Here is a 19,111-nt window from a genome sequence, read left to right on the forward strand (position 1 = left end):
GAGTGAACTGCATGAATGTTGGACTTGATGATCATAGAGGTCTTTTCCAACTTTAATAATGGTTCTATGTGAAACTGTAGCATTTTGCTTCCTGCAGCTGATGCAAAGCCAGAATGATTTTTTTCTTTTGTACTCTGGCAGGTGTCACAAATACACAGTCTCTGACCCAGCTTTTATTCTGTTCTGATTAATACACTTGTGTAAGCATGTTAATGGTCATCAAACAATAGCCTGAGAAACTGAGAACTTAGATGCTGTTGGTTCAGGAATAGGTTTTTTTTCCTGTTTTATTTGAAATCACAGCTTCAGCAGCTCTGTTTAGAGGTAAACCCCAAGAGAGAAGAGCTTAATTTTTCTGCACTGCTTTTTATAATGAAGGAATATGATGAAACTATTTGCTTACAATATTCAATCCTGACCTTTGCTGCTTCTGCTGGGTTTTCTTACTTCCTGCAGGAAACTGACACCTGATGTGGTGTGGTAACATCATTCATTATTTTTTTTCAGCAAGGGATAGGTTTTGTCAGGTAACTGATCCCATTCCAACACTGGAAAAATCTATTTAAAAATGTGATAGTCTTCTGAGAAGGATGAGTTGCTGTAAATCCTGGTAGGGCAACTTTGTAGAAGTGGGCTGCTTTAGGACAGTCAAATGAGAAGGCATAGGGAGCTTTCTAAAAATAAGGTTATTAGGACAGCTGGTAGTAAAGACATACAAGATTTACTGAATGACAACTCCAGAGAAACTGAAAAATTGAGCATGGGGAGAATTTTCTGATTCTGGAAATCACTATTTTCTTTTTTGACAGGGGGAAAATATGGTAACCTACAGACTCTTCCTGACAGAAGAAAGAAAACTCTTAACTACTTAAAATGCTTCCTGTCAGAAAGAAATTCTTACAGCTGCTGTACCGGAAACCAGAGAAACTGGAAATGCTTTTTCAAATACCTATTTACCAAAAACAAGTCCCACATATGTGTCTGGCTACCTCCACCTGTCTTTATAGTAAGAAGAAAAAAACCAACAGTTATGAACATGTTGACCAAGAAAAATACAAGAACTTGGTTTACTCTGTTACATCTTACAAAACCAGTGCCCAAACACCAGAGACGATACTTGAAGAAGACAATTTGTTGTATGGGCCACCACTAAAACACAGCCTTCAAGTTAAAGCAGAAACAAAACTTCCCAAGAACTGGATGCCTTTAATAAACCCCAACAAGAGAATTTCCCATCTCAGCAGTGATTCAAACCTCCCCGTGAAAATCACTTTGCAAGGAACGAAAATGCCCAGTGTTACCCGTATCCTTCAACAGACTGTTTCTCCACTGCAAGCCTTTTATCTGGAAAGATGGAAGCAGAGAATGATACAGGAACTTGGAAAAGATGGTTTTGCAGAGTATACTAAAAGTAAGTCCAGGCACAGGGTGGATAACTGGCTTTGGGAAACACTTACAAGTCCTTTGTGCTGTCAAGCGTGTTGGAAGTTCTTTCGTTCCATTTCAAGGGGCAAGAGCATGAGCACACTTCTTACTGATGAATCTGTGCTCTGATCTTTGTTCTAGGAGCAACAAAATGGATTCAGAAACACACAGGAAACAGGAAAACTGTAGACATTCTTTACTCTAGCCTACCTGCCTCTCCTTTATTTCTCTGCTAGTGTTTATATACGTGAAGAGGTGTTTTCTAGCTGATGTTATTGAGGCCGTTTGCAGATGCAGAGCAAAAATGGAAGTAAGCATTCTGAAATTGGATCATCTTCACAGAATTGTCAGGGTTGAAAGGGACCTCAAGGATCATTTAGTTCCAACCCCCCTGCCGGTGGCAGGGAAACCTCACACTAGATCAGGTTGCTCACAGCCACATCCAGCCTGGCCTTAAAAACTTCCAGGGATGAGGCTTCTACCACCTCCCTGGGCAACCTGTTCCAGTGTCTCACCACCCTCATGGGGAAGAATTTCTTCCTAACATCCAATCTGAATCTACCCACTTCTAGTTTTGTTCCATTCCCCTTAGTCCTATCACTACCTGGCACCCTAAAAAGTCCCTCCCCAGCTTTCTTGTAGGCCCCCTTCAGATACTGGAAGGCCACAATAAGGTCTCCTGAGAGCCTTCTCCTCTCCTGACTGAACAATCCCAGCTCTCTCAGACTGTCCCCATAGGAGAGGAGCTCCAGCCCTCTGATCATCCTCATGGCCCTTTTCTGAACATGTTGCAGCACCTCCAGATCCTTTCTGTAATAGGGGCTCCAGAACTGGATGCAGTACTCCAGGTGGGATCTCACCAGAGTGGAGTAGAGGGGGAGGATCACCTCCCTCTACCTGCTGGCCACACTTCTCTTGATGCAGCCCAGGATATGATTGGCTTTCTGGGCTGCAGGTGCACACTGGTGGCTCATACTGAGCTTCTTGAGTGTTTAAAAACCTGTGTGTCTTTCTGTTTACGTTGAAGTTCTTCATTAACACTTCATCCAATGTATATAGCCCCGTCTGCAAAATTGCCATGTGAGATGTGGTGCTGAGGGACATGGTTTAGCACCAGCCTTGGCAGAGTTAGGTAATGGTTGGACTTGATGATCTTAAAGGTCTTTTCCATTCAATATGATTTGGTGATTTAGAGACTTTAATTTTGTAAGACCTGCAAAGGTGATTTCTTCCAAGTTATAGGACTGAAGGGGGATCTAGGAGAACCTGGGGGATAGTAGGCAGCCTCTTGTAGAAAGGCTGGTAAATGCCCAAGCATTCCTTAGGTTGAATTATTCTGCTTTCTAAACCTGAGTATCCTTTATGCTTTTTGAGTTACTAAACACTTCAGTGAAGGAGGTAGCATAGCAAACCTTACACAACTATTTAACATTCCTCTTTCTCTCTGAGATAAGCCCTTATTCCTAGAACTGTGCCCACCCTGTTTAGGAGATTAGAGAATCATAGAATGGTAGCTGTTGGAAGGGACCTTTGAAGAGCATCTAGTCCAATGCCACTGGTAGGGCAGGATCATCTAGAGGTAATCACATGGGAATATGTCCAGATGGGTTTGGAATGCCTCCAGAGATGGAGACTCCACAACTTCTCTGGGCAGCCTGATCCAGGGCTCTGCCCTCCTGAAAAGGAAGAATTTTTAACTCATGTTTACATGGAATCTCCAGCATTTCAGTTTGCATCTATTGCCTCTTGTCCTTTCACTGGACACCACTGAGAAGAGTCTGGCTCTGTCCTCCCGACACTCACTCTTTAGATATTGTTCTGTATTAACAAGATCTTCCTTCAGTCTCCTCTCCTCCAGGCTAAACAGCTAGAGCTCTCTCAGCCTGCCATAAAGTAGATGTTCCAGTCCCCTCACTATCTTAGTGGCCCTCTGCTGGACTCTCTCCAGTAGTTCATTGTTCAAGAGAACTGGGAACCTAGAACTACTATGCAGTATTCCAGATGAGGCCTCCCCAGGGCAAAGTAGAAGAGGGAAAGGAGAACCTTGCTTGACCTGCTTGCCACACTTGTAGTTCTATTCAAATAAACCAATACAGCAGAAGCATCAAAAGCAGCTGAGAAAAATATTTATAACTCATAGAAATTCACAAATGCCTTTGAGGAAACAATAAATTAAAAATCATATTTTATTTCTGACTAATTAGTGAGACCAAAGCAAAGTAAGCATTAATATAAGAGATGTTCATTTCATTGCTGGCAGTTTATTTTTCTGTCTCATTCTCTTTCCCCATCCTCAAACTTTCAGTACAAAAAGCCAGGACTGGTTTGAGAGCCATGTTATGTAATATCAAGAATACAAGTCCATCAGATATTATAAGTAGAGTCTAAAATGTGGGGATGTTTTCCGTTTCTCTTAGATCTTTTCCACCAAGGAGAGCTTTTTCATGCAGCTTTGGAATCCATCTTATTGCCTGAAGAAACAGCAACTAAGGAGCAGAGAGAAAATGCTGCAATTTCTGGCTACTTATCCAGCGTGCAGCATGTCTTAGAAGATATTGGAGAGGTGAAAGCTCTGGAAAGTGCTGTTCAGCATGAGACTCTTCAGTATCTGGGCCTGGTGGACTGCGTGGCTATGTATCGGTGAGGTACTCGTTCTTTGAGACACCTGGCACTGCCAGTGTTGCCTGCTGCTCTGTGGCAGGTGTCCCAGGTGGGAGCTGGGGTGTTGGTGAGCTCTTGCAGAAAGAGCTTGGACAGAGCTTTAAGGGCAGTGAAATTAGGGTGAGAAGGAACAACCCCAAGTTGCACCAGGGGAGGTTTAGGGTGCATTTTCCCCTTTCCAGAGAAGGGCAACAGAGCTGATGAAGCATGTGAACAGGTCTGGTGAGGAGCGGCTGAGGGACCAGCCTGAAGAAGAGGGGACCTGAAGGAAGACCTTCCCCTCTACAACTCCTTGAACGGAGGTTGAAGTCAGATAGGGGTTGGTCTCCCTAGTAACAAGCAACAGGACGAGAGGAAATGGCCTCAAATTGCACCGGGGTGGTTTAGGTTGGATTTTAGAAAAAATTCTTTGCTGAAGGAATTCTCAAAGTCTGGAACAAGCTTCCCAGGGAGGTAGCTGAATCCTCATCCCTGGTGTCTCAGAGAGGCAGAGTTGTGGTGCCGAGGGACATGGTTTAGCACCAGAATTGGTAGTTAGAGAATGGTTGGACTCGACCTTAAAGGTCTTTTCCAACACAAACAATTCTGTGATTCTCTGAAGTGGATGAACTCCCCCGGATGAATCTGATGATGGAAGTGCTGTTGTTTCTGGTGGAGAAATCCTCACTGAAGCACAGTATGCCAGGGCAAGCTTAAGTGATCCTCAGAAGTTGCCAGCAACTGCACAGGTATTAAGTTTTGATTTTTGAGCTCTGAACCACCAGTGTGAAGGTGACTTGTTTAGACATAATAACAAGCAATATGACATCAAAGTGAGACAAGCTGAGCGTGACACAGCTTTCTTTGCCATCTCATCTATTACTTAGGACTAAACTTAAGTTTAAAACATTGTCCTATATTGTTCTCTTATGAATCATTGCCCTATTTTGCTCTCTTATGCAGAGGCCAGTTGTGTGTGATTGACTGGAAAACTTCAGAGAAACCAAAGCCATTTCTGAAGAATACTTTTGACAACCCACTTCAGGTTGCAGCATATATTGGAGCCATAAACCATGATGCTAATTATGACTTCCAGGTCAGTAGGCCTGCTACCTGCCAAGACAAGCAGCAGCACTCATGTTATTTTCATTTCTCCTCACCTAATGTCTTTAGCATCTGCTGTCCATCATGGAACTTTTGGTAGGCTTTGTAATCAAGTAACCCAGTCTTAGATTAAGTTAAGATGACATATAATAACTTCACCACTTCTGCTGGTCTCCTGAAGCTGCCCTCACCCTAGTGAAGGGTCCGGAGAGTAAGTCTTATAAGGAGCAGGATTGTTCAGTCTGGAGAAGAGCAGGCTGAGAGGATACCTCACTGCTGTCTACAACTCCCCAAAAGGAGATTGGAGTGAAGTGGGAATTGGTCTCTTCTCCCTAATATCAGGTGATGGTATGAGAGAAATTGGCCTGAAATTGTGCCAGGGGAGGTTTAGGTTGGATATTAGGAGGAATTTCTTTCCTGCAAGAGTGGTCAGGCATTGGAGCAGGCTGCCCAGGGAGGTGTTGGAGCATTTGAGAAACGTGTGGACATGGCACTTTTTAGGACATGGTTTAATGCTCTTTTTGCTTGTGTCAAGAGTAGGATGGAGGAGAAAGAATAAATAAAAGAGACCGCAAACAGGGAAATGCAGAGGGAGGGCATTGCTCACATCATATATTGCTATAAGCCTGCCAGCAAATGAGGGACTAAGGGATGACTACTCTGCCCTAGTGAGACCACATCTGGAGTATTGTGTTCAGTTCTGGGCTCCCCAGTTCAAGAGGGACAGGGATATACATTAGAAAGTGTCCAGTGGAGGCCTATGAGGATGGTTGACGGACTGGAACATCTCTCTTATGAGGAAGGGTTAAGAGACCTGGGGTGTTTAGCCTGGAGAAGAGAAACTGAAAAGTGCCAGGCTCTTTTTGGTAGTGCCCAGCAATAGGACAAGGAACAACAGGTATAAGCTGGATCACAGGAAGTTCCACCTCAAAATGAGGAGAAACTTCCTCACTGTGAGGGTGACAGAGAACTGGAGCAGGCTGCCCAGAGAGGTTGTGGAGTCTCCTTCTCTGGAGGCTTTCAAAACCTACCTGGATGTGTTCTTGTGTGACCTGCCCTACTTAATCCTGCTTTGGCAGGAGGGCTGGACTAGATAATCTCTAGAGGTCCCTTCCAACTCCTGACATTTTGTGATTCTATTATTCTGTGATCTGCAAGGTTTAAATAAACCCTTTTACTTTGAGAGATGCATCAGTGTGGTGGGAAGTGGGTTAGCGCCAGCCTTGGTGGAGTTAGATAATGGTTGGACTCAATGATCTTAAAGGTCTTTTCCAACTGGAATGATTGTGTGGTTCTATGATAAGAGTTCAAGTCCTCTAGTTTTCTCCAGAGTCAGTCAGAGCTTTGTTCTGAGTCTTTGGAGCGTTTGAATGTTAGTCTCCAAGTACTTTATGCTGAATTGTTCCATGTTTCATATTGAAGACACTTCCCTCTTAAGACACAAGTTTTGCAGTGAGGTTTTAGTTTATAGAATTACTGAAGCTGCATGTTCATTACTATTGAATTTCTCCTCAAGTGATGTTGGATTTCTGACAGCCTTCTGTTTTGAACTGTAGGTTAGGTGTGGGCTCATCGTGGTTGCCTACAAGGATGGCTCCCCTGCTCATCCACATTTCATGGGTCCTGAGCTGTGCTCCCAGTACTGGAAGAAGTGGCTTTTGCGCCTCGAAGAGTACATGGACAAAAACTGATGCCAACTAAGCCATGCAGAGGCAAGTGGTCTGAGCACAGAGCCAAAGCAAGAACCCTTTGTGAAATCCACCATTTTAATACATAGTATTTTTTTTTTTTTAGTAACTTTGGCTGAGTTTCTCTCCCCACCCCCTAAAAAAAAAACGAACAAAAAACCCAAAACAAAACAAACACCCAAACAAACAACAACAAAAAAAAACACAAAAAAACAAACAAATAAAAAAAAACTCAAAACCCAACCAAGGAAATTTGGAATAGGAAATGTGTATTTGCTTTTATTATGGGTTTCTTAAGTGGACCAGGCAGTGCAAAGTCAACTTATCTCTGTTTTTCTCCACACTGTTTATGCAACCTGAGATTGATAGAAAGGTTTCTATTTTGAAGTAAAATGATTCAATGAAATAATTCTTTTCTTTCTTAGTTTTGAGAGGGGAAACAAACAAACAAATCAACCAACCTGTGGCAGAACTGAGGCTTTGAAAATGAAGGTGTACTAAAGTCACCTGGGCTGAGAGAAATGCAAATAATAGTAAGTCTGAGTTTCAGTCAGCTTAGTTCTTGCTCATCTCAAAGGGATTTTATTGACAGGCTTGTTGCTATTTGTGGTTTTTCTCACAGCAACGACTGGGAAAACTCTGCTAAGAATTATAACCAAAGTTCTCTTAAGCACTTACTTAAGATCCTGAAGCAAAGTAATCATTTTAATAGAAATGGCTTGGCAAAAGAGGAGTGGAATTGTAACTCATACACTTAGTAATTCCCAGCAAGTGTTCTGAAAGGTAGGAAGCTCTCTTGACTATGCCTTGGGTCCAGGATGACAAGGGGCCTACCCATGTAGAAATATCTTCAGTGTTTGCCTGCAAGAGGAATTTTCTTTGTAAAAGCAGCCCTGTGACTTTGAAAACAGGTTTGCTGAGGAGACATTCTGGGGCGGTTGGCTTTTTGTGGGTGTTTGGGGGTTTTTTTTCAGTTTGTGATTAAATGTACACCAGAAGTTACTTTGGAAGCTTGCTTTCTGAAATCAAGGCTGTAAGACACAGAATAAGCCTTGATGATGTCAGGCAGTATTGTTTTGTATGCTGCACGCTTTGAAAGCTTTTTTCCTCGTTCTTTTTGTTCTTTCTGAATTGCATTTATGAATTTTTATAATACCACTGCAGATTACAAATAAAAACATGGCCAGCCCCTAAGCTTGGAAGAAAATCACACCTGAAAAAACCCAAGGGGCAAGCTTGCTGCTGAAAAAGCTTGACATGGTTTAATGGCTATGGTGGTTTTAGGTTGATGATTGAACTCAGTGATCTTGGAGGTCTTTTCCAACCACAATTTTTTGATTGTGATAAGTTCTTCATCTTCTACTCCCCCAGAGCACCAAACTGTCTACTTGGGCAGTGAAGCTTGGTTCTGGTGGTACTTATTTATTCAAACCTGGTCTGGTGATGTTAGGGTTGCTCTGTGCTTTTAATTAGATTTCTATCTACAAAGATGAGCCCTTGAGACTGAGAAGGTTCAGAGATGAGTAACCACGACGCTGCTGCGTGAGTGCTCAGAAGTTCTACCTGTTTTACAGGTCCCATCCCACATCACAGCGTTTGAGTGAGTGGGTGGCTCAGCGTCACTGAACATGGTCAGTTGTCTGTGGAAGATGGCTCTGAGGGTGGGCAGAAGCAGGAACTGAATTCCCTGTGGTGACTGGGATTGGGTAAATGAGCATGGAACAATTGAGCAATGTTTGGGTGGGATTGCCTTCATCAGTGCATTGTGCAGCCTTTAGATGCCTCTGAACCATGTAAGAGTTCAGCTCATCCTGCCAAAGGCACCTGGGCAGTGAGGGCACCTGTTGGCTTCATCTTGTTCATTTGTTTAACAGAAGCCTTGTGTCTGTTTGCAAACCTGTCTTTAAGTCTTGGGTGAGTCTGTTCTGTCAGAGAGGCAGGAGAAGACAGCCTTCAAAGACAAGATTGTAGCGGTAGCAGTTATTCATAGAGTCATCAAGTCTGGAAAAAAACATCTAAGATTATCAAGTCCAGCCTTCATGTCTAGCACTTCTGAAAGTCTGTCTGCCTCAGGCATCCCTGAGTGAGCTCTGGAACATTTCTGTAGAGGTACAAGCTCGTGCTGCCAGAACTGGCAGATGCCTGTCACTACTGTCACGCAGGCTCAAACCCACCTTGTGGCCAATTTAAACTAACTGGCCATGCTTAAATTTAGGTGCCCAAGGCATCTCCTACAGGCAGTATCTGTCCTCTGCAGAAGAAACAGGAGGGCAGTTCCTCCAGCTGCAATGTCCAGCTTGTCATTTTGGCTTTTCTTCCATGTGTTGTAGCTGCTTCTTTTCTCTGTTGCCGTTGGTGCTCCCACTGAGATCATGTAGGTAGCACCACCTCAACATGGCTGTAATTCTTTCAGCAGGGATGTGTTTCAGTAGGGGTTAGAGGGAAGTCCAAAGCACCTCCCTGAAAGTGTTCAAGGCCAAGTTGGATGAGGCCTTGAGCAACCTGGACCAGTGGAAGGTGTCCCTGCCATGGGCAGGGATGTTGGAACTAGATGATTTTTAAGGTCCCTTCCAACCCAAACCATTCTATGAATCTGTGAGCAACAGGACAGGGAAAAACTACACAGATACACACAAAATGTGTCCAGTGAGACTGGGAGGGTTTCAGGCACACCTCCACTGCTCCAGTGCAGAGCTAAGCACGTTTATCCTTTGCACTTAGGTGAACCCTGGTTACCTGGCTAATATAGACAGTACTGAACTCAACAGTTAAGTTTCATGACTAAGAGCTCACCCTGTGGGTTAAAGGGGAGTGTCACCAGCATAACTGGCTGAAGCAGCTGTTAACACTTCCCTTAGCCAGGCAGTTTTCTCAGTGTAATTGCAAGCACAGAGGCTTTGCTCAGAGTGCACAACCTTCCCTTCTTGCTGTTCAGTCATCCTGTCATGATCTTAGAAGAACTGGGGATCAGTGTGTAAAGTTTAGCTCTTTTTGCAAAGTAAATATCTTCTAATTTAGCTCAGATGCCTTTTTATATTTATTTTTTCTCATGGACTTCACATTTGTTACTTATGTCCTGAATATTGGGTTCTGTTTTGGAAAAGAGGAGGCTGAGGGGAGACCTCATTGCTCTCTATAACTACCTGAAAGGAAATTGTGGAGAGGCTGGTGCTGGTCTTTTCTCACAGGTAATTAGCGATAGAACAAGAGGGAAAGGCCTCAAGCTACCACTGGGTAGGTTTAGACTGGACATGAGGAAAAGTTTTTTTTTGTTTTTTTTTCACAGCAAGAGTGGTCAGGCATTGGAATGGGCTGCACAAGGAGGTGGCTGAGTTACCAACCCTGTTTTTTGTTTAATGGTGGTTTGAATGTGGTGCTTGGGGATATGGTTCAGAGCTGAACCTTGTAGAGTAGGGTTCTCGATTGGACTTGGTGATCCTGAGGGTCTTTTCCAACCTGAATGTTTCTGTGATTCTGTAAGTCCTGTTAACAAAAGCATCCTTTTCACGTCAGATTTCTTTCCAAATCATTGTTTAAAAAAAAACCAAAGAAAACAAAACAAACAAAAGCCCCAAAACAACCATATATATATATATTTATAGTCCTACATGTAAACTTCATTGCTTTAGACCACTGTAATCCACTGTGTCACTCATCTTTGTCATCATCTTTGGAGTTCCTCTGCAGGACAGGGCTCAGTTTGTTCTGCAAAACAGCTGCCAGTTTTTTGGAAGTCTTCTTGAGGAAAGCACTTCCAGGGTGAACGTTGCTGACATGCAGGTAGAGGTCCTCCTGCGTGGGGCCTGTGTAGCCGCAGTCTTCGCACACATACAGTTTGTCTCGCCTCTGTTTGTAGGCATACTGCTGCTGCACGCCGTGGATCTTCTTAAGGTGGGACTCCAGGGAACAGCGCTGGGTGAAGGCTTTGTTGCAGACCTCGCACTTGTAGGGACGAATTCCTGCAAGGTTAAAAGATGCTCTGATTTACCTCTCTAAGGAATTGGCCACAGATCATCCAGTTGCAGAATCTCAGGGGTTGGAAAGGACCTCTAGAGATCATCTAAGTCCACCCCCACCCCTGCCTGCCAAAGCAAGTCACACAGGAACGCATCCAGGCGGGTTTTGAAAGTCTCCAGTGAAGGAGACTCCGCACCTTCTCCGGGCAGCCTGCTCCAGTTTTCTGTCATCCTCACAGTAAGGCAGTTTCTCCTCATGTTGAGGTGGAACTTTCTGTGCTCCAGCTTATACCCATTGTTCCTTGTCCTATTGCTGGGCACCACTGAAAAGAGCCTGGTACCTACATCTTGACACCCACCCTTCAGATATTCATAGACATTAATAAGATCCCCTCTCAGCCTTCTCAAGACTAAACAGCCCCAGGTCTCTCAGTCTTTCTTCATAGGAGAGATGTTCAAATCCCTTAATTGCCCTTGTAGCTCTCTGTTCGATTCTTTTCCAGTAGATCCCTGTCTCTCTTGAATTGGGCAGCCCAAGCAAGCCTCTGGCATACCAGTTGTGGAGCAAATCATAGAGAATTGTTTTGGCTGGAAAAGACCTCTAAGAGCATTGAGTCCAACTGTCAACCCAACACCACCATGTCCCAAAGTGCTCTGGCCACACATTTCTTGAACTCCTCCAGGGATGCTGACTCTACCACCTCCCTGGGCAGCCTGGTCCAGTGCCTGACTATTCTTTCAGGAAATAAATTTTTCTAAATACCCAACCTAAACCTCCCTGGCACAATTTCAGGCCATTTCCTCTCATCCTATCACCTGATACTAGGAAGAAGAGACCAATCCTCACCTCACACCAACCACCTTTCAGGGAGTTGTAGGGAGCAATGAGACCTCCCCTCAGCCTCCTCCAGACTAAAGAATCCCAGTTCCTTAGCTGCTCAATACTTAGCAGAGGTGAGCTAGTAGCCTGGGAACTGGATGAATAAAACATTCAGCTTTCAGGCTATAGTTTTCAGGAATGGGTTGATGTATTTAGGATGAAAAAACCTAGAACGTTATAGAACCATAGAATGTTTTGGGTTGGAAAGGACCTTAAAGATCATCTAGTTCCACCCCCCCTGCTATGGGCAGAGACACCTTCCACTAGACCATGTTGCTCAAGGCCCTGTCCAACCTAGCCTTGAACACCTCCAGGTTGGGGGCCTCCACAGCCTCCCTGGGCAACATGTTCCAGTGTCTCACCACCCTCATAGTCAAGAATTTCTTCCTAACATCCAGTCTGAATCTGCCCTCTTCCAGCTCAAAGCCATTGCCCCTCATCCTACTACTACAAGCCTGTGTAAAAAGAAAGAAACAAGAAGGTGACATTCTCTCTGCTCCAAGTTAGAATAAGCACCTCTGTGGGCTGGAGCCAACGAATCTGGTTCCAAGAAACACAATCACTGCTATTTGGGGTGTGCTCAGAACCAGTGCCACTGTGGAAGAGCCACAGAAAATGCCTCTCTCCAGCCTGAGGAGCAAGAGTGAGCAGAGCAGGGTAAGGGATGATGCTTCTTCCTTCCAGTGCCATCACAGGGTTAAATCACAGCACACTCAGCCGTGCCTGTACACCCAGTGTAGATGTGAGCAGGGAAGTGGCCCAGATTAAGCCAGAATGACAGAATCAACCAGGTTGGAAGAGACCTCCAAGATCAAGTCCAACAAATTACCCAACCCTAACTAATCAACTAGCCCATGGCACTATGTGCCTCATCCAGTCTTAAACACCTCCAGGGACATCAACCCCACCACCTCCTTGGGCAGCCCATTCCAATGGCCAATCTGTCTTCCTGTGAAGAACTTCTTTCTAACATCCAGCCTAAACTTCCCCCTGCACAGCCTGAGAGTGTGTCCTCTTGTTCTGTCACTGGTTGCCTGGGAGAAGAGACCAACCCCCACCTGGCTACAACCTCCCTTCAGGTAGTTGTAGAGAGCAATAAGGTCTCCCCTGAGCCTCCTCTTCTCCAGGCTAAACACCCCCAGCTCCCTCAGCCTCTCCTCATAGGGCTTGTGCTCCAGACTCCTCACCAGCTTTGTTGCCCTTTTCTCGACATGTTTGAGCAACTCAACATCTTTCTTGAATTGAGGGGCCCAGAACTGAAAGCCACCACTCTCAGGAGTGTTTTCAACCCAGTGCTCCTAATTCTCATGCTGCACTCCACACAAGTGAGCAGAGATAGTGCAGGCCAGTGGCTGGACTTGCAGAGGGCAACAGCTCCAGAAGGGATTTGGAGGAACCAGTAGCCCAAAGGCTGCTTAGCTTCCCTGAAGAAGCTGGAGGCACAGCATGAACCGCAATCTGCTTTCTGCAGATGGTGCCAAAATCAAGCCGTAAGTAACATCCTGCGGGACAGCCGCGGGGGAGGTTTGCAGCAGCAGCAGAAAACCAGGAAATTGCTGCTCATTGCCTCTAGAGGGCAAAGCGTTTTCGCCCACCGCCTGCCTCCATTCACCGGCATGCACATGGATTCTCCAGCATGTGCTGCGAGTTATGCCAGGTGGGTTATCCCGGATGGATTATCCCAATGTCACTGCCCTGGGCATGGTAGCAATCTACACCAAATCTGGGTGGCAGCTTATGCACCCGTGGATTTTGTGATCCTAGGATCACAGAATTGTTTTGGTTGGAAGAGACCTCTAAGATCAAAACTAAGCCCACCATTCAACCAGGTCCTAAAGCACCATGCCCACACGTTTCTTGAACACCTCCAGAGGTGGTGACTCCACCACCTACCTGGGCAGCATATTCCTTAGTCCCAAGGCTTTTATCTGTCCACACATCCTTCCCTGTCCTCCAGGACATCCCCACTGGCTTTTTGCAAATGTTTGCCTGGGGTTTTGTGAAGTTACCCTCACCTTCTCCTCAAGAAGAAGGGACCAGTCTCTTTGATGGCACCCTGTGATAGAACGTGGGGCAATGGATACAAAGTGGAACACGGGAAGGTGCACCTCAACATGAGGAAAAAACTTCACCTGCATGTGAGGGTGACAGAGCACTGTGACCAGGCTGCCCAGAGAGGTCATGCAGTCTCATCTAGAGACTTTCAAGACCTGCTCAGATGTGTTCCTGCGTGACCTGCCATAGGTGATCCTGCTTTGGCAGGGGCTTGGACTCGAGTGATCTTCAGAGGTCCCTTTCAACCCCTACCATTCTGTGATTCTGTGATTCACTTCAAGTATTTGGAAGCTGTTTCCTCAGAGGAAATCAGTCTGCTCTCCATCACTCCACCAAAACACAGTTTCAACAGACTTCAAACACAATTCTAGGCAGGCCTGCTTGGCCTGAATGATTCTTCATACAGTGCAAAGCATCAGGGAGGTGAAATACAAAAGAGAAGAGAGCAGGGTCTCCAGAGGTCCCTTGCAACCCCTCCATTCTAGGATTCAACGACTCTAGGATTCTATGATTCTATGACTCTGATTCTGTGACTCTCTACAACTCTATGACTCTCTCTGACTCTAGGATTCTCCTCATTCTTGTCCCCTCTGACCCTTTCTCCCCCTTCTCCCTGCCCAGAGCCGCCCCACTGAAGGGGTGTTCTCACCGGTGTGAGTCCGGACATGTCTTTTCAGATCAAAGGTGTCGTTGAAGCCCTTTCCACAGAATGTGCACAAGTGTCTCTTCACCTGGCTGTGACACTTGATGTGACGGTTGAGCATCCGCTGCAGGCGAAAGCCTTTGCCACACAGCTCACAGCTATGCACTGTGGCATCGTTACAGGTGCCAGTGGTGAACTAAGAAACAGAAAAGAAGGACCAGGTTGAGTACGCATCAACGAAGGGGACAAAGACCAAAGCAAAATACTGAGGAGTATGCTTTGCATGGCATTACAAAGTTCTTGGAGTCTCTTCAAAACAGCAAGACAAAGCAACCAGGAGATTCTTGCTGGGTGAAACCTGTTGGACTTGATGATCTTAGAGGTCTTTTCCAAACTTAATAATTCTAAGAGGGTGATTAATGTGCACAGTTTAGGACTGACCTAATGGTGGCCAGCATGGTGTCAGGGGTTAAAGCAAAGCCTGTGTAGAGGATACTTTCCAGAGGCAAGGATTCTTGGTGGAACACTAGAACACGTTGCCCAGGGAGATGGTTGAGGCCCGTTCCCTGGAGATAACCAAGGTGAGGCTCAACAAGGCCCTGGGCATCCTCATCTAGTTGAGGATGTCCCTGCTGACTGTGGGGGGGTTGGACTAGATGACCTTTAAAGGTCCCTTCCAGGCTGGACCATTCTATGATTCTATGATTCTTGGCCAGCTAGAGATCCATAAGCACACAGGCTTAGGCTATGAGCACCTCTCTGTGTGTGCTGCTGTACCCAGCTAATGTCCTGGATGGAGAAAGGAATCATAGAATCATAGAATTGTCAGGGTTGGAAGGGACCTCAAGGATCATCCAGTTCCAACCCCCCTGCCATGAGCAGAGATACCTCACACTACATCAGGTTCCTCAGAGCTGCATCCAGCCTGGCCTTAAAAACCTCCAGGGATGAGGCTTCCACCACCTCCCTGGGCAACCCTCATGGTGAATAATCTCTTCCTAACATCCAATATGAATCTACCCACTTCTAGTTTTGCTCCATTCCCTGTCCTGAAAAAGTTCTACCCATGCAATGCCTTCTCTAATCACACTTCCCAGTGGCTACGGCTAAGTGGAAAAGCAGCCGCAGTGGCAAAAGGAAGGCAGGTTAAGTGACATAAACCCTTTAAAGGCACATTGTGCTGACTCAGCAGAGACCAAAACAATGGCACTCTTTGGTCTCCTGGGCTCATTAATTAACAGCAGAGTGTCATTTGGGATTAGTCTTCTCATCCCTAGCACCAAAAATAATCGTGCCACCACCGTGACCTAACTTGACTAAGGGAGACACTGCTGATTCAGATTTCAGGGAAGAGTGGCTGGAAAGCTGCCTGCCAGAGAAAGAACCTGGGAATGTTGATCAACAGCCAGCTGAAGATGAGCCAGCAGTGTGTCCAGGTGGCCAAAAAGGCTACCAGCATCCTGGCCTGGATCAGCAATAGTGTGGCCAGCAGGACCAGGGAAGGGATTGTCCCCCTCTACTCAGCACTGCTCAGGCTACACCTGGAGTCGGAGTCTTGAGTTCAGTGTTGGGACCCTCACTCCAAGACATTGAGGTGTTGGAGCAGGTCCAGGGAAGGGCAACAAAGCTGATGTGAAGGGTCTGGAGAACAGGTCTGGTGAGGCAAGAACTTGGCAGAACTTGGCTTGTTAGCTTGGAGAAAAGGAGGTTGAGGGGACACTTCTCACTCTTGAAAGGAGGTTGGAGCCAGGTGGGGGTTGGTCTCTTCTCCCTATCTACAAGTGATAGAATGAGAGGAAATGGTCTCAAGTTGCACCAGGGGAGGTTTAGGTTGGAGATTAGAAGGAACTTCTTCCCTGAAAGGGTTCTCAAAGACTGGCCCAGGCTCCCCAGGGAGATGAATCCCTGCAGGTGTCAAAAAAAGGCAGAGATGTGGTGCTGAGGGACATGGTTTATCACCAGTCCTGATAGAGTTAGACAATGGTTGGACTCGATGATCTTAAAGGTCTTTTCCTAGCCAAACGATTCTGATTCTGTGATTCTGTGAAGAACATTCCTTAGAGGGAATGCTTAGTGGCTGGAAGATGCAAATAGTTAGCTATTAGTTTAATTATCCAGCTCCCTGCTGGCCATTTGGGATGGGGGGAAAGTCAGCAGAGCAGGAGTTAACGTGCACACACGTTCACCACCTCTCCTGGTGCTTCCAGAGACTTTCTGAGGCATGCTAAGAACATCCAGCTCCGCTGAAGTGAGGTTGCAGCATGACAGTTGCTAACAGCCCAGGTTAAATTGTACAAAGCAGGTTAAAATCAAACAGCAGCTGGGCAAGCTCCTGACAAAGGAATACGTTTGAGGGTGTCTCTTTCCTCAAAAGCTAGCTCCTTTCCCCCCCCCCCCCCCTCCTCTTTTGCTTACTACTGAAATAGTGCTGCCTGAAATTTCAAGGAAGACTGAAAAAGAAAAGCCGGTTGTGAAACCACCAGATGTGAAACTAGAGGGGGAGCCAGTTAGGAAGTATCTGTTTGGGCAACAGGTAGGACTCCACCTCATGTGGCTACATCTATCCGGGGTAAAAACCTAGCGTTAATCAGGAGATGAGTAACAGGGTGGCTGAAAGGCATCCATCCCAGCAGAGACAGTGGGAATTTTTACAGCTCCGTCCAGAGAAACAACAGACAGGGTTTAACGAGGTGCTAACTAGCCACCAGTAAACACATCTCCTCCTTCCTAGCACTGGGGTGGCCTGGCTCCACCTCTGCTGAGGAGGGTGTTCAGAGACCGGTTGTGGAGCTCCCACCCCATCAGCGTGGCTGCAGATGCTCAGTCTTAGGTTCTTGGGTACCACCAGGAACCCTTCGAGCGATTTGCCTTCTCAACCTTGGGAGGAAAAGCCACCTCTTTGCTCTGCTAGCTCTGTCCAGGGGAACATCCAGGCAGCCGGAGCTCCTGCGCATGCAGCAGAGAGGCTCTTCAGCAAAGCTAATGGACAGATAATTGTTTCGTTTCGCCCAAGCCTGCGGGTCCACCTCAAGGTGGCAATGGCATTTCACAGCTTCGGAGGACTATTTCCTAGCTACTACCTTGATAAACCAAGAGGGCAGGAGGGCAGCAGGAAGATTCCGCTCAGCCCCTCCTTGGCAAAGGCTTGACTACAACCTAAAAGGCAGCCTTTTTAAGGAGGCCCCACGTTGAGGAACGAGATCCACCCACGCAGCATGGGGCATGACTCCCAGCTGCCAGGGCTGGTCCTTCCTGGCTGGGTTCAGAGCTCCTGCGGGATCTAAGCCAAGCAGGTCAGGGGCAGCATGTCCCAAGGCAGGGATAAGAGAAGGCAAAGGGCGCTGAAAGATTACGGGACATGGCTTAGGAGGTCTGCCCCCCACCGCTGCCGTCACCTCGGTGTGCGGGATGGTGGCTGTCAAGTCTAAGCAGAGGGAACCACGAGGGACCGTTGTCACCCGTCCAGCAGCAGGGTGTCACCCCCATCGCTGGGTAAGCGGACGGTGGGACTGTCGGTGGTTTACCTTGATTTTTGACCTGACAACGGGGCGCTTGACGGCCAGGTCCAGCAGCATTCCCTCAGCCGTGCCCAAGTCGCCAGGGCCAGGCTGGGGCGTCGGGGGGTCGCTGGGCTCAGCGTCGCGGGTCCCGCTGCTCCCGCTGCTCTCCAGGCTGTCCTCGTAGCCCAGAAGCACGCAGCCGATCCCGCCTGCAGCGGTGGGGGAAAGGCAGTGGATTTTGAGGTGGGGGGAACATCAGAGAAGACATGGAGCAGGGCAGAGGAGGTGGCCACCGGCCGGCAGCCACCGAGCCCTGAGTGTTTAACCTGCGGGCGGGCGGCGGGGGAGGATCCCCGGCTCCCGCTGCAATCGGAAACTCAAACACGAACGGTCCCAAAGTTCAAACAAGCCAGCTCCGCCGCCTTCCCGTTATACCCCGGGCAAGGGCAGGAGGAGGAGGAGAAGGAGGAGGAGGGGAGAGAGAGGCCAGGAGTACATCACCACCCCCCACCCCCCCGCCTCAGGTCCTTTCTTCTCCTTCCCCCCCACCCCACCTTTCTCATGCAAACGACGTTTCCCACCTTCCCGGACACACAGACTCACACACGTCCATCCCCCATGCCCGGGAGGGTGCGAGATGGTGCCAGGCAATAGGGCCGGCACCGCGGTAGGGTACATGTCCGTCCTGCCCCCCGCCACCTCCCGCTCCCTCAGAGCTTCCCACCTGGCACGGTAAAAACCCCTTCCCCAACCCGCTTCCCTCCGCAGCCCGCGGGGTCTGGTGAGGTCTCTCCTTCCTTCCTCCCGGTGCCCGGGGGAAGGGAGCCGGTGGGCGCTGCCGTACCTGGGATGTAGGTGTCGGCTCTCTCCTCGTCGGGCAGCCCATCCCAGCTGCGCACCGCCGGCTGCGGGCTCCGCCGTTTCACCAGGAAGGCTCTGGGCATGGCGAGGGCAAAGGGAACACGGCACAGGGACGGCTCCGCACGGAGCAAAGCGGAGCGGAGCGGCGGTTCAACCCCCGCCACCCGCCCGCCCGCCCGCTGCCCGGCGGGGAGCGGGGACCGTACGCACCGGGCAGAGCCGCCGAGGAGCGGGGAGGGGAAGGGGAGGGGAAGGGAAGGAGGGAAAGGAGGTGGATGGGGTTGGTGGGGTGGGGTGGGGGGAAGGAAAGTTTCATAAGGTGGAATAGAAAAATGCACCAGGAAACTTAGGAAGGAGCA

General features: G+C 47.6%; 2 protein-coding genes across 3 annotated transcripts; one reads left to right on the forward strand and one right to left on the reverse strand.

Annotated features, from left to right (window-relative positions):
• Window positions 1–873: 873 nt before the first annotated feature.
• Window positions 874–6,866, forward strand: MGME1 (mitochondrial genome maintenance exonuclease 1). The gene is made up of 4 exons (XM_054399135.1): window positions 874–1,411; window positions 3,843–4,065; window positions 5,029–5,161; window positions 6,726–6,866. Exons 1-4 carry the CDS (start codon window positions 874–876, stop codon window positions 6,858–6,860), a joined length of 1,029 nt encoding a protein of 342 aa, XP_054255110.1. The 3' UTR covers window positions 6,861–6,866.
• A 3,639-nt stretch (window positions 6,867–10,505) lies between these two features.
• OVOL2 (ovo like zinc finger 2) lies at window positions 10,506–18,838 on the reverse strand. Of its 2 annotated transcripts, none has more exons than XM_054399117.1 (4): window positions 18,736–18,838; window positions 17,916–18,100; window positions 14,398–14,587; window positions 10,506–10,816 (listed from the first exon to the last, which is right to left on the reverse strand). In XM_054399117.1, the coding sequence occupies exons 1-4, from the start codon at window positions 18,833–18,835 to the stop codon at window positions 10,506–10,508; spliced, it is 786 nt and encodes a 261-aa protein (XP_054255092.1). In that variant the 5' UTR covers window positions 18,836–18,838. The 2 variants fall into 2 exon arrangements, with proteins under 2 accessions (XP_054255092.1, XP_054255091.1); XM_054399116.1 differs by having other exon boundaries at window positions 17,916–18,054; window positions 18,648–18,835.
• Between the last annotated feature and the right edge of the window lie 273 nt (window positions 18,839–19,111).

The sequence above is a fragment of the Indicator indicator genome, chromosome 2 (genome assembly GCF_027791375.1).
Source record: "Indicator indicator isolate 239-I01 chromosome 2, UM_Iind_1.1, whole genome shotgun sequence".
NCBI classification, from domain to species: domain Eukaryota; kingdom Metazoa; phylum Chordata; class Aves; order Piciformes; family Indicatoridae; genus Indicator; species Indicator indicator.

Bases quoted from the DNA above. Each gene is read 5' to 3' on its own strand.
- MGME1 (XM_054399135.1), top strand. From the start codon at position 874: ATGCTTCCTGTCAGAAAGAAATTCTTACAGCTGCTGTACCGGAAACCA. The intron at 1,412-3,842 runs GTAAGTCCAGGC...CGTTTCTCTTAG, and splicing joins TTTTGCAGAGTATACTAAAA to ATCTTTTCCACCAAGGAGAG. The intron at 4,066-5,028 runs GTGAGGTACTCG...TCTCTTATGCAG, and splicing joins GACTGCGTGGCTATGTATCG to AGGCCAGTTGTGTGTGATTG.
- OVOL2 (XM_054399116.1), bottom strand. From the start codon at position 18,835: ATGCCCAGAGCCTTCCTGGTGAAACGGCGGAGCCCGCAGCCGGCGGTG. The intron at 18,055-18,647 runs GCGGGTTGGGGA...CAGCCTGGAGAG, and splicing joins CCCGCGGGCTGCGGAGGGAA to CAGCGGGAGCAGCGGGACCC. The intron at 10,817-14,397 runs GTGAGAACACCC...TTAACCTTGCAG, and splicing joins ACATGTCCGGACTCACACCG to GAATTCGTCCCTACAAGTGC.